This window comes from Myripristis murdjan, chromosome 8 (genome assembly GCF_902150065.1).
Source record: "Myripristis murdjan chromosome 8, fMyrMur1.1, whole genome shotgun sequence".
Lineage (NCBI taxonomy): Eukaryota > Metazoa > Chordata > Actinopteri > Holocentriformes > Holocentridae > Myripristis > Myripristis murdjan.
Window position 1 is genome coordinate 31538439 of NC_043987.1, and position 16005 is coordinate 31554443.

Sequence of the window (16005 nt, forward strand, 5' to 3'; positions counted from 1 at the left end):
CAATTCTTGTATGAAAGGTGCTATACAAATAAAGTTTCATTATTATTATTATTATTAGTGTTCTCTAAATCAAATGCTCTAAATCTTCTGTTTTAATCTACCAGAAATGGGATAACCTTTCCCCGAACAGTAGCTAGGAGGATGGGCATTTTGCAGAAAGCCCTATCTTTGTATATTTGATACGTTGGCCTAATTTCTTCCATCAGTTGTTGTAGTCTTTCTAATTCCTGTATTCTTTCCTCTATCATAGCAAGCAGTGTATGAGTGCCAAGCAGCTCTTCATTGCAAACATCAGCGGGTGTGTTTGTGTGTGTGTGTGTGTGTGTGTGTGTGTGTGTGAGTGTCAGGGCACTCGTTTCTCCAGTGTCCAGCTTTTCCGCAGATAAAACACCTGTCATCCGTCATGTGACCAATACTTGTTCATTCTGCCTGCATCCACTGCTAAACCATTGTGTCTCATATGTTGTGAAACTGTGGCGATAATTAAAAAGTGGCAATGGTAAGTGTCACTATGAGACCAAACACGGATCGTTTGAGGAAGCATACCCTCAGAAGTTCGCGATGATATAGAAATGTGCGTACTTTGTGGATTTTATTGACATCAGGGTACACTATTTAGAGCAGGGCCACAACTTAAGATGGCTCAGGGACCACGCAGCAAAATTCAGCTGTGTCCAAGGGCCGCAAGCTAAAAATGTCTGTCCTTTTTTGGACAATTAAACAATAATTTTGTCACAGGCTACATGACTAGTCTAAAAATTTATCAAACATACAGAAAACAGCTACATTTCCATCCAAGGCCAAACCTCACTGAATAAAAGATTGTCATGCAATGATTAATGATGAAATGATCAAGTTACAACAAAATGAGAACAGAATGGGCAGCTTGCTCAGACTGAAATTGTGCCACATCACACTCCCTTGGAACATTATAAAACAAACAGGCTTCATTCACAAAATGTTAGTGATAGAAATTAATTGTCCACAGACTGAAACTCAGTAATTAGATAGAATAACAATATTTTTATTATATGACAGTGGCAGGCTGCATAAAAATGATGCACGGTCCACATGCGGCCCCCGGGCCACGGGTTGAGTAGCCATTATAAGATTCAAACCTTTACTAGGAGGAAATTTTAGTAACTGGACCTCTTTGAATTATAATTGAATACCCCTGCTGTACTGTGTCCGCCTGTTGCTTTGAAAAGCATCATGTGATCTTTGCAACATTGAATTACAGGTCACTAGCAGGCTCACTATGTTGTTTGAACAGAGAGCTAGCATGCTAACTACTGTGTGTGCGCATACACACGCATGTGTGTGTGTGTGTGGCCACAGCCATCATGGCAGAGACGAGAAAATGTGTGTTGGATTTAAAGTCACCTATTTGTATTTGCATGCAGACATAAAGAGACATGAAGAGATCCTCTAAATTAGTCATTGTATCAATTTCTGTACTTTTAATATTTTCAAATGCGTAATCTAATGGGGCCAACCTCTGAAGGAAATGACAAAATGTACCCATATTTCTTCTTTTGCTATAGCTAGATAAAAGTATCAAGCCACGTGTTAAAATGCACCAGAATACAGGAAATGGTATCTACTCATTTCAAAAAATATTTTTTGCTTCCAGCGCCCCATGCTGAAATGCAATCTGAAAGTAAAATTGTCACACATCAGTGAGTTGGTTCATAAGAAAACGCCCACAGTCGTCATGTTGGTCATGCAAGGAGCTCGTGATTTAGGGGAGGGAACTAGAAGGAGGATATCAAAAAAAAAAAAAAAAAAAAAAGTTGCAGAAAAACAGCAGAGCAGCAGCTGAGACCGGATATCAGAGATCTTCAACCTCAACAAGACGATCATGGCCAGCGAACTTCCTCAGCCTGGTAAGAATATTAAACTTTACTGTACTTTTGCTAAGATGTCATTTGGGTTTGGCAAGGCACAGAACCTTTACACAAATATGAACTAGAATAGTACAAATTCTCTCTTCTGAAGTCACAAAAAGATTTAGCTTCCAGTCTCACCTGTAACTGTAATGAGCAGTTCCTTCTGGTACACACTATAAAGACTATATTAAGTAAAGATGATAAAATACACCCTGTCTTTTGAAAAGATATTTTTATTCTGACAATAAATAACAAATATGATGTTTCAGTCAGAGTCTCCTCAGACCATACTCTGTCTTACATCCAGTTCCTTAATCCCACTGTAACTAATATACTGACCTTTCTTATATCGTTGTCCTCATGCTCTTTGTAGCCATCAGTGTAGTAGAGCCTCTTTGAAAATCCAACAACCTCACCAACCCTCACCGCTGCACTGTAAAACATTCAGACAACACAACAGAGCGGCTCTGACACATAAAACAGGACATCAGGATGTGGTTTCAGGGTCTTTCTGTCACAGGAGTTTGTGGTGAAGTCGCCCGAGTTGTGGAAACACCTGTGCAGGAAGATCAACAGGGCCGAGTCACTGCTCGATATCTCAACTCAACACATGTTAACATTCTCACTTTTGCTATCATTATTATTATTATTGTTGTTGTTGTTGTTGTTGTTGTTATTATATTTATTATTATCATTATTTCCATACCTGGCAACGCAAATCAGATGTTTTTGTCTTTTTCCTGTTTTTAGCGGTTTGATTTGTGAGGGATGGGGCCGACCTTACCTACATACTTAGAGGTGTAATCTATGAAATCTAAAACCCATGGGCTTGGTCTACTACTCTGTCAGAATATAAAGATAAGAAAACCTTTGGAACATTATTTCTGTCTTTAAGATTTTTCTGTCGATCATTAATGAAAAAATGCCCTTTTCAGTTTCAGCAGGTCAAAAAAAGTTTATATACAACAAGAAAATATGTATTCAAGTACAAAGTACAAAGTGACCTTCTCTGGTCCTGGTGTTCCTGCTGACTGCAGTTGCACTTTAACATATGGGGCTCTAGTTTCGCAGACCAGGCGAGGCGGGGGCGTAGCGCAGATGCGCTTCGCCAACTGGCTGTGGCCAGGAGGATTTTCCAAGTTTGGCACGCCGTTCTCGGTGGCGCAAGTACTCCGCCGTCCCTCCTACCGGCGCAAGGGAGGAGAGAAGGCGTGGAGTGGGTTTGACACAGCCGATTCACATTTAACCAATCAAATGAGCCCCTGTCCTTGCCTTTAAAATGCGCTGCGTGAAGGCGTAATGAAAGTTTACACAACTGACATGGAGGTCTATTGCCGCAGGCGGAGCGGAGCCCAGGAGACAGGCGCGGAGCGGAGACCGGCGAGCAGTGCGGACACGTCACCAAAACCTCACAGGCAGGCTCCCGGAATGTCAGGCACATGAACGATGCAATAAATACAGAAAAAAACACTATTCAATGCTACGATCACAATCAGCACATACATATATCTCCATATCAACTGTCCCGTCACAGCTGATGTCAGATCAAAGGAGATTGGCACCGTTTGTGCTGATTGTGAGGTTTTGGTGATGTGCGCCAGGCAGCCAAACTTCCACTGCGCCGGCTCCGCTCCGCCTTGCGCTGAAAGTAGACGTGGTTTCAGATGGCGAGCTTTTGGCGCACCTCGGCGAAGCCTTTTGGCACGAAACTGTCACTGCGCCAAGCCGAATCTGTTGGCACCTCCCCCCGCTGCGCCACCACTCCCATCTCGGCGAACCTCCGCTTGCGAAACTTGGAAACCGTTCGCCTCTGCCGTTTCGCCGGTCGAAACTAGCTCTGCGTGGGGTTCGCCTCACTGCGCCACCCCGCGCTGCCCCGGGAAACTAGAGCCCATGGTGTGTTTTTTCCAGTCAATCAGTCAGTCAATCATATAAGTAATACATTTTATAGTACATGCCCATATTTTTCTCTACATAAACTGAGTGCAACACCTTGTTGACTTTGCACTGTGTACACATTTTTATTCTCACATTGGGTCAGTCAGTTTGAGGTTCTGATCAGCCCACGCAACATGAAAAGGCAGCAAAACAACTTCCCTGACCCTAACCCTAGACAGATGACATCACCTCAACCCAGCCACCTGATTGGACTGTTATCACACCACTGAATGGATGTTATCACTGTTTGCTGTGTTTTTTATATTATTTATTCTTCTAATGGAATAAAAAAGTATCCAGACTTGCAGAAGAGCAGCAGTAATGTAAACACACTATTACTGTCTTGTTCCCCAGTCACACCTCTGAAATGTGGAGGACAAGAGAAAAAGTTTGGAGGTAGTACTTGCAGCGTTACAATCTGCCTCAGGCCGTGAGATTATACCACATTTGTGGTTTTGCATGAATTAAAAGACAGTGTTGGCAGGTTGATGATGCATATTTGAATGTGGATGTCAAGCCTGAGGCAGATCTTACCACATCAATAATGTCCTTGTAAAATTCTTCAACAGAGAAACAAGAACTACGGATTGTGCTCGTTGGGAAGACTGGAGTTGGGAAAAGTGCTACTGGAAACACCATCTTGAGGGAAAAAGCTTTTCCATCTAAGCTGGTCTTTTCTGCAGTGACAACAGAGTGCAAAAAGGAAAATGGAGTTTTTGAGGGCCAGCCTCTGGCTGTTATTGATACTCCAGGTCTGTTTCCCCCTGAAAATGACCAGGCCCGCACTAATTCGCGTGACAAAACTAAAAAAGATGAGGTGCTGAAAGAGATCATAAAATGCATCTCATTTGCTGCTCCTGGTCCTCATGTGTTCCTGGTTGTGATCCAGCTGGGCAGATTCACACCAGAAGAACAGAAAGCAGTGGAAATCATTCAGAGAATCTTTGGCGAAATGGCAGAAGGTTACACTATGGTCCTGTTCACCCATGGAGATGATCTGGAAGCTGAAGGAGGCTCTATAGAAGAAAAAATTGGTGAATTTCCACTTATCAGTAACCTCATCCAGAAATGCCATGGAAGATATCATGTTTTCAACAACAGAAGCAAGGATCCATCTCAAGTTGCTGAGCTGCTGAGTCAATATCAATATAGGGTACCATTTGGTGTCCCGGGCAGAAATCACTCACTTTTCATGAAAAATTTGCAAAATAACAAAACTCTGAGGGTTTATTATAAATGGCCAAACATTTAAACACACATTGGTACAGAGATACATCTTTAAAAGGGTGTTTTTCATATTTTAAAAAAATGTTCTATGATTAGATGCATGTGATTTTGCCATGTCCCAAACTCCTCTCTACTAACTTCACTGAGTGAAATAAGTAGATAAATGATATACAATGTACAAACCTTTTACATGCTCTTGTTGCTCTCATCAAGTACTTGAATAAAATGAGTCAATTGGATCATTTATGGTCTAATTTCATAATAATAATAAACGTTTTGCATGTGTCCCTGGATTTGCTGTCCACCCCATCATTAGGTGGTTACTGCCACTAAAAGAAACCACCTGCTGTAATCAGTGACATCACTACCACTGCTTTGTCTTTTACAAATGGAGTGAAGAATAGCTCCTGCAGAGAGAGTACATATCAACATTTATATTTTGACATTTTCATCATTTTATGATTGAACTTGAATGTGTTCAATCTTAATGTGTCCACCCTGTCATTGCAAAAAATGAATCTATATAAATACTTTTCAGAAATTCAAAATATGTTTGTTAAAGTATACACAGTCCCCTTCCTAACGGATACATGTTGCTAGCTAATGGCCCACCATGTGCTCATTAAATGCAAACTTCAGCCAAAAACGTCCACCCTGTCATCGTCCACCCTGTCATCAAGTCTAGTTTTATAACAGTTTTATAAGTTTTTCAGTGTTTTTTTATGGTAGGCCTACATTTAGGGACCAACATGTTTTTGTTTTGTTTATATTAATCTTGTTTTTTTCATCTAGTTGAAGGTTTTATTTATTTATTTTTGCTGTTGTTGAGTGTCATTTCCAAATGTAGCCTACCTGTGCACAATTCAAAATACAGTAGGTGAAAAAAGTCATGTTTTGACATTGTTTCCTTTAAATATATATGAGGCACTTCACTATTGTCCACCCTGTCATGCCAAGGTCCACCCCGTCATGTCATTGTCCACCCCGTCATGTTCATGTTTTATGTGAATAAATTATTATTTTCACAAGTTATCAAAACCTTTTGTGTGATTTTGCTCTGAAGAGATTAGGGCCAAACAGTATTATTTCAAAGTTTGACCAGATACCTTTATTTATAGAGTTTATTCAGAAAAGAAAGTACAACTTTCACAGATTTTACATATATAAACATATTTTTCCATAATTTCTGTATTTTTGAGAGATGTTTTCCAGAAACTAAAATATATTCCTGAACGAGGGACCAAATACCTTTCTGAAAATGTACATTTTGTAATCAATATATGATTAGAACATATTTACTCTATTTAGAAATTGTCCCATGACAGGGTGGACACATTTTGCAATTCGCTTGTACTTTCTATGCTTGCAGTCAATTTATAAAAGGTGCAGGAGCTTGACCAACATGCATTTCTAACAGCTTAAGGTCTACTTTATACAGTGGATATGGAGTTCAGTGGAAAATCTCATCTTTTTTTGTGTGACACTGGGAAGTCTCAATGGCACTCTATACTGATATTGACTCTGCTGCAGAAGATCAAAGATATGGTGCAGAGAAATGGAGGAAGCCACTACACCAGTGAAATGCTCCAAGAGGCTGAGGAAGCCATAACAGAAGAAATGACAAGATGTATGAAAAATAACCCCAAACTGGCACCTGAGGAAGTGAGAAAAAAGGCTGAGGAAGACAATTCTTTCATTAGGAAGTGGCTTCCACCTGTGGTAGGTGCAGTAGTGGGAGTTGTAGTTGGAGCAGCTGTTGGTGGTCCAGTTGGAGCTGTAGCTGGAGCTGAAGTGGGAGTTCAAGTGGGAGCTGCAGTGGGAGCTGGAGTGGGAGCTGCAGCAGCAGCAATTTCTGCCTTTGTTGATGATAAGTGCATCACACAGTGAACTGTAAATATCTTCCATCATTCATTGCAAATTAGGCCAATACTTGAAAATGAAGCAACAGGACAATCATGGTGGAAAACGTGATTTTTAAATGTTATTTTGTTTTGATTTCTGCCATGTCATATTAAAAAAATATAAAAATTATTAATGTTAACTGATAACTATCTATCTCTGTCTCTCCCTCTGTCTATATCTATCATATATCTACATCTATCACACACACACACACACACGCACGCACACACACACACACACACACACACACACACACACACACAAACACACATATATATAGTAGTGTTTTTTCTGTATTTTTACTACTTTCAACATTGTAGATATATACTGAAGACATCAAATATATGAAGCAAGATACATGGAATTATGTAGCAAAGAAAAAAATGTTAAATAACTCTAAATATGTTTTATATTTTAGATTCCTCAAAGTAGCCACACTTTGCTTTGTTGACAGCACTGCAAACCCTTGGCCTTCTCTCAGTGAGCTTCATGATGTAGTCACCTGAAATGGTTTTCACTTCACAGGTGTGCCTTGTTAGGGTTCATTTGTGGAATTTCTTGCCTTCTTAATGGGGTTGGGACCATCAGTTGTGTTGTGCAGAAGTCAAGTTGGTACACAGCTGACAGCCCTATTGGACAACTGTTAAAATTCATATTATGGCAAGAACCAATCAGCTAAGTAAAGAGAAACGACAGTCCATTATTACTTTAAGAACTGAAGGTCAGTCAGTCTGGAAAATTGCAAAAACTTTGAATGTGTCCGCAAGTGCAGTCGCAAAAACCATCAAGCGCTACAACGAAACTGGCACACATTAGGACCGACCCAGGAAAGGAAGACCAAGAGTCACCTCTGCTTCTGAGGACAAGTTCATCCGAGTCACCAGCCTCAGAAATCGCAAATTAACAGCACCTCAGATTAGAGACCAGATAAATGCCACAGAGTTCTAGTGGCAGACACATCTCTACATCAACTGTGCAGAGGAGACTGCGCCAATCAGGCCTTTATGGTCAAATAGCTGCTAAGAAACCAAGGAACCTAAGGAAAAGCAACAAGCAGAAGAGATTTGTTTGGGCCAAGAAACACAAAGAATGTCCATTCTTTGTGTTTCTTGTGTTTGTTTTGCTGGTGACACTGTTGGGGATTTATTCAAAATTGAAGGCACACTGAACCAGCATGGCTACCACAGCATCCTGCAGCGACATGCCATCCCATCCGGTTTGCGTTTAGTTGGACGATAATTTATTTTTCAACAGGACAATGACCCCAAACACACCTCCAGGCTGTGTAAGGGCTATTTGACCAAGAAGGAGAGTGATGGAGTGCTGCGGCAGATGACCTGGCCTCCACAGTCACCGGACCTGAACCCAATCGAGATGGTTTGGGGTGAGCTGGACCACAGAGTGAAGGCAAAGGGGCCAACAAGTGCTAAACACCTCTGGGAACTCCTTCAAGACTGTTGGAAAACCATTTCAGGTGACTACCTCTTGAAGCTCATCGAGAGAATGCCAAGTGTGTGCAAAGCAGTAATCAGAGCAAAGGGTGGCTATTTTGAAGAAACTAGAATATAAAACATGTTTCAAGTTATTTCACACTTTTTTGTTTACTACATAATTCCATCTGTGTTCATTCATAGTTTTGATGCTTTCAGTGAGAATAGATAGATAGATAGATAGATAGATGATGCAATCTGTAAAATGAGGGGGCCACAGTCCATGGTCCATGGAAATTATAATAAACATGTTTGGCATTTACATGATATATTATTATTATTATATGTGTTATATGATTCATGATATTTAACTCTTTACACTTCTGAAATCTCCTGGGAAGCTTTGTATGCCTGGAATTACATTTTCACAGATAAAATCTCTTCAGTGGCAAAACAAAGAAATCTGATTGGGTGCTGACAGTTCATGACTGGATTTCAGCAGTGGGCAAATTTTGATTTATGTATTCCAATGTATTCAGTGAACTCCTGTGATCACTTTATTAATAAATCCTATATTTCAATCAAAAGTGCATCAAAATGCACTTTAGAATATTTTTCTAATAGGGGAGCGAGGGGTACAACCTAACGTTTCAGGCCAAAGGCAAAAAAATGTAGGATATGTAGGAGTTAGATAACTCATTTTTTAATACAAGCAACATACACATCTCTGCTACAAATGAACACTTTAACTTTGTTTCTAGAACCTACCATTTCCGTGGAATTTCACCCTAAGTGGAAGAAGAGAAATGTTACAATTAACCCCACAGGTGGGGTAAATTGTTACGAAGGGAGTCTTAGTTGTAACACTTATAGAAAGGTTTGGTTTAACACAGTTTAATACAATCTCATCTACATTCTACTGGGGGATACTGATTGTGTAGGCCATCAGTGGCGTAGCGGAGTCCCCCGCCCCATAAAAGTCTTATGGCCAATATAAACGCAGGCCTACAGTACCACAAATACGCCGTGAGTCCCATTTAGGATATTACAAGAATACTACACGCCTACCATAGGAAATAAAAAAATAGACCTATAATAATAGTAAAAACCCACGCAGATGTGCAGTGTTGTGCGGACTGCAGGGGTAATATCATTCTGTGGATGAATGAATGAATGAATGAATGAATGAATGAATAAAGACAATCAACCCATCCCACATGGGGTTATTCTGACACCACATAAATCATAACTCTGGCTTGTAAGCCTCACAGAAAAAAAAAAAATCTGTTAATACACTAGTTGGAGTATCTGTTTCAATATACACTAGCTACTAGAAGGAATACAGTAGAAATCCCATGATGATAGGGGCTCACATGTTATATCCACACACACATGCTCCACCTTGCACACGCACGCATGCACACACGCACGCACGCACGCACACACACACACACACACAGCTACACTACGTAGCTAACGTTACTCTTATGTTAGTGACAAATATGCAGTTGTTTTTATTGTGGCTTAGTTGTAACACTGCGTTACAACCAACCCCACTGTGTAGTCACTGGTCTGAAACCTGTCTAGCACTCGCTATGAGTTAGCTAAATGTTTTGAATCAGTGCTATGTTTTAGGCAACATGATGCTTAATACGTTGATGTAAGATTGAATTCGATAATGCACGCACACAGTTCAGTAGTCAAAAAATTAGAAAGGTAAAGAAATTCACTTACTTGGTGGTAAAACACACTTTTACACATATCTCCTCAAAAATGCAGCCAATTCCCCCCAAAATTTGCGCTGAGCTCTCTTACGATCATGTGACGAACTAACCGGAAGCACTTGCCGGTTGACTTTGTACAACTACCTAAAAAGTCTGTGTTACAACTTACCCCGCGTTAGTTTCTACCCCGCGCTCCCCTAATACTTGATATTTTCATTGTGTTTCCTTCACTTGCCTGTTTACTGTCACAAACTCATTTGCATATGAACTGTCTTGTTTTCAGGCTCTGGCCTCAGCTCTGACCTGAGGGTGGTGCTGGTTGGTCAGGAAAGAGTGGGGAAGAGCGCAGCAGGAAACACCATCCTGGGAAGGGAGGAGTTTGTCTCTGGCTTGAGTTTCAAAGCGCTGACGCTGAAAAGTGAGAGGAGAGGAGGTGATGTGTTGGGCCGCAGAGTCGCCATGGTTGACACCCCTGGGCTCTTCAGCAGCCAGCTCTCTGAAGAGGAAGTGAAGGCCCAGCTGGAAGAAGCCCTGCGGCTTGTGGAGAGTTCTGCTGTTCCTTGTGGGAGGGATATTCAGAATATTAAGTTGGTCTATCAGGGCATCATCAGGCGAAAGGGAGAGAGAAGTGGGTGAGAATTTCTGGGAAACACTGAGAACAGGAAGAGCCTTCAGCAGCAGGAAAATTTCTGATACTTGCAGCAGGAGCAGGTTTTTGTGTGTTGGGATACAAATTCTTCTGGAAAAATTAGAGAGGATTGTGTGAATGAATCATCACTGAGGAAAATGTTATTTTAATGAAGGGTTGAGGTGGAGATGGGCTAGATCATTACCTACTGAAATGTCTGAAGTAAAACTGAGTCTACTTAAATAAAATTCTGTAAAAAAAAAAAAAAAAAAAAAAAAAATCTCCTTTGATTAAAGACAGAGCATCTATGACTTTTTGATAATAAACTGTGGAACTGATTAAAATTTGATTTTGTACATATGCAAACCTAAGATTCATTTCCTGAACGTTTCACTTGTTCTTATCTGTCCCTTTACACTTCAAATATGTAAGCAATTTTAATGCACAGTAATTCTAAAACAATCCCTTGGATTAAATTACAGATGGAAATTTTGATGACTTAATTATAAACTAACTATTCAACACATTTTAGAGTTAGCTATCTGTTTGACTTTGTATAATGAGTCATGTTTTTAGTTTGTAGATGGTAAATGTGAAAATCTCAACTGTGATTTTACTTTTCACTAATAAATGTAACTGCTCTTTACAGTCATTTTTGGCCTTGTTTTTATAAACCCTCATGTGAGGAAAGCCATTCCCTCAACACCCCAAATCATTCATGTCCAGCACCCACATTTTCTCTTCATCTGGTAACGTCCATATAGTTTTCATGCATACTGACCCTTGAAGAACAGTGTCAGTGATTTGAGAGCTTGAACATTGTGCAGAACCTGTAACAGCTCCTCTGGCTGCCTCAGATAAAAACTAAAGGCCTAATAAAGACAGCATGCTGCAATATCAACATGAGTGAAACATGGAAACAGGACTGTAAGGTTACGACAGGACAGCCAGACATTTACTAACCAACAGGATCTGAGCCAACTGTCCCTGTCCTGTTGAGGCTGAGGGACGACATGCTAACCAGGTTTGAATGTCAAAGGAAAGGCAGCTGGCTGTCCACTGGCCTCCTCCCATCATATCCAGCAGGTTCTGCTGAACTGGGCTACAGCGCCTCCAGAAGGCTGAGAGGTGGTAATGACTGCCAGTAAACCTGACTGTATTCTGCTCACTGAGACCTGGCTTGACAAGAGAGGTAGCAAAGATCTGACTGAAACAGCACCTGCTAATTTTAAATGTTCACATTGCACAAGAAGCATTAGAAAGGGTGGGGGGATTGCTGCTCGCTGTACAGACGACTTAAACTGTACAACTGTTTCTCTTGATGATTTGTCATCTTTTGAATGTCCAGTTATGGTTGTTAAATCTATTTTCCCCACCTTTCTACATACTGACCCAGACTCAACAAAGGTTTTCTAGATGAATGCTGAGCTGCTGTCAAACATTTTCTTTGACTATGACAGCATTGTCATCTCTGGTGACTTCATATTGGCAATCCCACTAACTCAGACACAAAACATTTTTTTTTTAATGTGTTAGAAACATTTGAATGTTCTCAGCATGTTACTGGGCCCACAAGTAAACAAGGACATACCCTTGACCTGGTTATCTCTAAAGACATTGATATAACAGTAACTGACATTATAAAATAAACAGGCTTCATTCACAAAATATTAGTGATAGAAATGAAGTGTCCACAGACTGAAACTCAGTAATTTGACAGAATAACAATATTTTTATTATATGACAGTGGCGGGCCACGTTCTATGTGTTGGATTTAAAGTCGCCTATTTGTATTTATAAAGAGACATGAAGAGATCCTCTAAATTAGTCATTGTATGAATTTCTGTACTTTTATTATTTTGAAATGTGTGATCTGATGGGGCCAACCTCTGAAGGAAATCACAAAATGTTCCCATATTTCTTCTTTTGCTGTAGCTAGATAAAAACCATATGTTAAAATGCACCAGATTACAGTAAATGGCATCTACTCATTACATTTTTTTGTTTTGTTTTGTTTTGTTTTTTGTTTCCAGCGCCCCTGCTGAAATGCAATCTGAAAGTAAAAGTGTCACCCATCAGTGAGTTGGTTCATAAGAAAACACCCACAGTCGTCATGTTGATCATGCAAGGAGCTCATGATTTAGGGGAGGGAACTAGAAGGAGGATATCAAATAAAGGAGAAACAGCAGAGCAGCAGCTGAGACCGGATATCAGAGATCTTCAACCTCAACAAGACGATCATGGCCAGCAAACTGTCTCAGCCTGGTAAGGATATTAAACTTTACTGGACTTTTGCTTAGGATGTCATTTGGGTTTGGCAAGGCACAGAACTTTTCACATATGAACTAGGAAAGTACAAATTCTCTCTTCTGAAGTCACAAAAAGATTTAGCTTCCAGTCTCACCTGTAACTGTAACGAGCAGTTCTTACTGGTACACACTATAAAGATAATATTAAGTAAAGGCAATAATGATAAAATACAGTCTCTCTTTTGAAAAGATCATGGGCGCCGGAAGCAGAAAAACAAAATGTGGGTAGGACAACTTAACAGGCGGTCTGGGGATCCTCCCCCAGAAAATTTTGTAATGAGTAGACACCATTTCCTGTATGGCTGTGGCCACACACACACACACACACACACACACACACACACGCACACACACAGTAGTTAGCATGCTAGCTATCTGTTAAAACAACGTAGTGAGCCCACTAGTGACCTGTAATTCAATGCTGCAAAGATCACATGATGCTTTTCAAAGCAACAGGCGGACACAGTAGAGCTTGTAGTGCCAGTTGTGTGCAGAGACTCCATGTGCTTCTCAGTCTGTATGATGTCAGCGGCAGAGGGACAGAGCAGGGAAAACCTGGCATATGGAGTTTTATTGCAGCGGAATGGATTTAAGTCAGTGCAGAATGGCAGACAAGGTAGTAGATATTTTTATTCTGACAATAAATAACAAATATGATGTTTCAGTCAGAGTATCGTCAGACCATACTCTGTCTTACATCCAGTTCCCTAATCCCACTGTAACTAATATACTGGCCTAATAACACAACAGAGCGGCTCTGACACATAAAACAGGACATCAGGATGTGGGTTCAGGGTCTTTCTGTCGCAGGAGTTTGTGGTGAAGTCGCCCGAGTTGTGGAAACACCTGTGCAGGAAGATCAGCAGAGCCGAGTCAGCGCTCAAAATCCCAACTCAACACATGTTAACATTCTCACTTTTATTATTATTATTATTGTTGTTGTTGTTGTTGTTATTTCCATACCTGGCAACGCAAATCAGAGGTTTTTTTTTTCTTTTTCCTTTTTTCAGTGGTTTGATTTGTGAGGGATGGGGCCGACCTTACCTACCTACTTAGCTATGTAATCTATGAAATTTAAAACCCATGGGCTAGGTCTACTACTCTGTCAGAATATAAAGATAAGAAAACCTGTGTAAAAGGATTTCTCTCTTGAAGATGCCCTTTTTCAGTTTCAGCAGGTCAAAAAAAGTTTATACACGACAAGAAAATATCTATTCAAGTACAAAGTGACCTCATCTGGTCCTGGTGCTCAATCAGTCAGTCATATAAGTAAAACAAAAATTATAGCATACATACATTTTCTACATAAAACTGGAGTTCAACACTGTGTTGACTTTGCTCTGTGTACACATTTTTATTCTCATATTGTGTCAGTCAGTTTGAGGTTCTCATCAACCCACGCAACATGAAAAGGAAGCAAAACAACTTCCCTGACCCTAACCCTAGACAGATGACATCACCTCAACCCAGCCACCTGATTGGACTGTTATCACACCACTGAATGGATGTTTTCACTGATTGCCATGTTTTTTATATTATTTATTCTTCTAATGGAATAAAAAGTATCCAGACCTGCAGAAGAGCAGCAGTAATGTAAACACACTATTACTGTCTTGCTCCCCAGTAACACCTCTGAAATGTGGAGGACAAGAGAAAAAGTTTGGAGGTAGTACTTGCAGCGTTACAATCTGCCTCAGGCCGTGAGATTATACCACATTTGTGGTTTTGCATGAATTAAAAGACAGTGTTGGCAGGTTGATGATGCATATTTGAATGTGGATGTCAAGCCTGAGGCACTTCTTACCACATCAATAATGTCCTTGTAAAATTCTTCAACAGAGAAACAAGAACTACGGATTGTGCTCGTTGGGAAGACTGGAGTTGGGAAAAGTTCAACTGGAAACACCATCTTGAGGAGAAAAGCTTTTTCCTCTAAGCTGTCCTTTTCTGCAGTGACAGAAATTAATAGAAAGGAAAAAGGAGAGTTTGATGGCCAGCCTCTGGCTGTTATTGATACTCCAGGTCTGTTTCCCCCTGAAAATAAACAGGGCCACGCTGACTGGCGTGACAAAACTAAACGAGATGAGGTGCTGAAAGAGGTCATAAGATGCATCTCACTTGCTGCTCCTGGTCCTCATGTGTTCCTGGTTGTGCTCCAGCTGGACAGATTCATACCAGACGAACAGAAAACAGTGGAAATCATTCAGGCAATCTTTGGCAAACAAGCAGAAAGTTATACTATGGTCCTGTTCACCCATGGAGATGATCTGGAAGATGAAGGATGCTCTGTAGAAGAAAAAATTGGTGAAAAGCAAAATCTCAAAGACTTCATCCAGAAATGCCATGGAGGATATCATGTTTTCAACAACAGAAGCAAGGATCCATCTCAAGTCGCTGAGCTGCTGCAGAAGATCAAAAATATGGTGCAGAGAAATGGAGGAAGCCACTACACCAATGAAATGCTCCAAGAGGCTGAGGCAGCCATAAGAGTAGAAATGATAAGACTCATGAGAAATGACCCCAAACTGACACAAGAAGAAGCAGGCGATGCTGATAAATGCATCATACAGTGATCTCTCTCTCTCTCTCTCTCTCTCTCTCTCTCTCTCTCTCTCTCGATCTCTCCCCTGTTTTGGAAAAAAATGAAAAATGGAATTTTGGTTGTTTTTTCGTGATAGGGAAGCTCTCGGGGCCACATAAATACTGTCACTTGCATTAAACCTGTGATTAACGGAGAAGTGCACACAGCCCGTTTTTTGAAACTGTCCCTGTAAAACGAGCAGATTGCACTTCTTCCTTTTTGTGATGTCACACATAAGGCGACTCCACCCACTTAAACTAGCCAGCCCACCTCCGCTCCCCAGGCAACAAGATAACAAGTTAGCGACATGCCGAAGAAACGTTGCTGCCCCACAGACAGATGCAAGGAGACTCATGTTTCTCTGCACACTCTTCCAA

The 16005-nt window shown here is 40.6% G+C and overlaps 1 protein-coding gene across 1 annotated transcript; it reads left to right on the top strand.

The window, feature by feature from the left end:
• The first annotated feature begins 1824 nt into the window (after positions 1-1824).
• LOC115363692 (GTPase IMAP family member 8-like) lies at positions 1825-15620 on the top strand. The gene is made up of 6 exons (XM_030057970.1): positions 1825-1886; positions 10394-10738; positions 12953-13002; positions 13064-13068; positions 14541-14546; positions 14882-15620. Exons 1-6 carry the CDS (start codon positions 1862-1864, stop codon positions 15618-15620), a joined length of 1170 nt encoding a protein of 389 aa, XP_029913830.1. The 5' UTR covers positions 1825-1861.
• Positions 15621-16005: the final 385 nt, after the last annotated feature.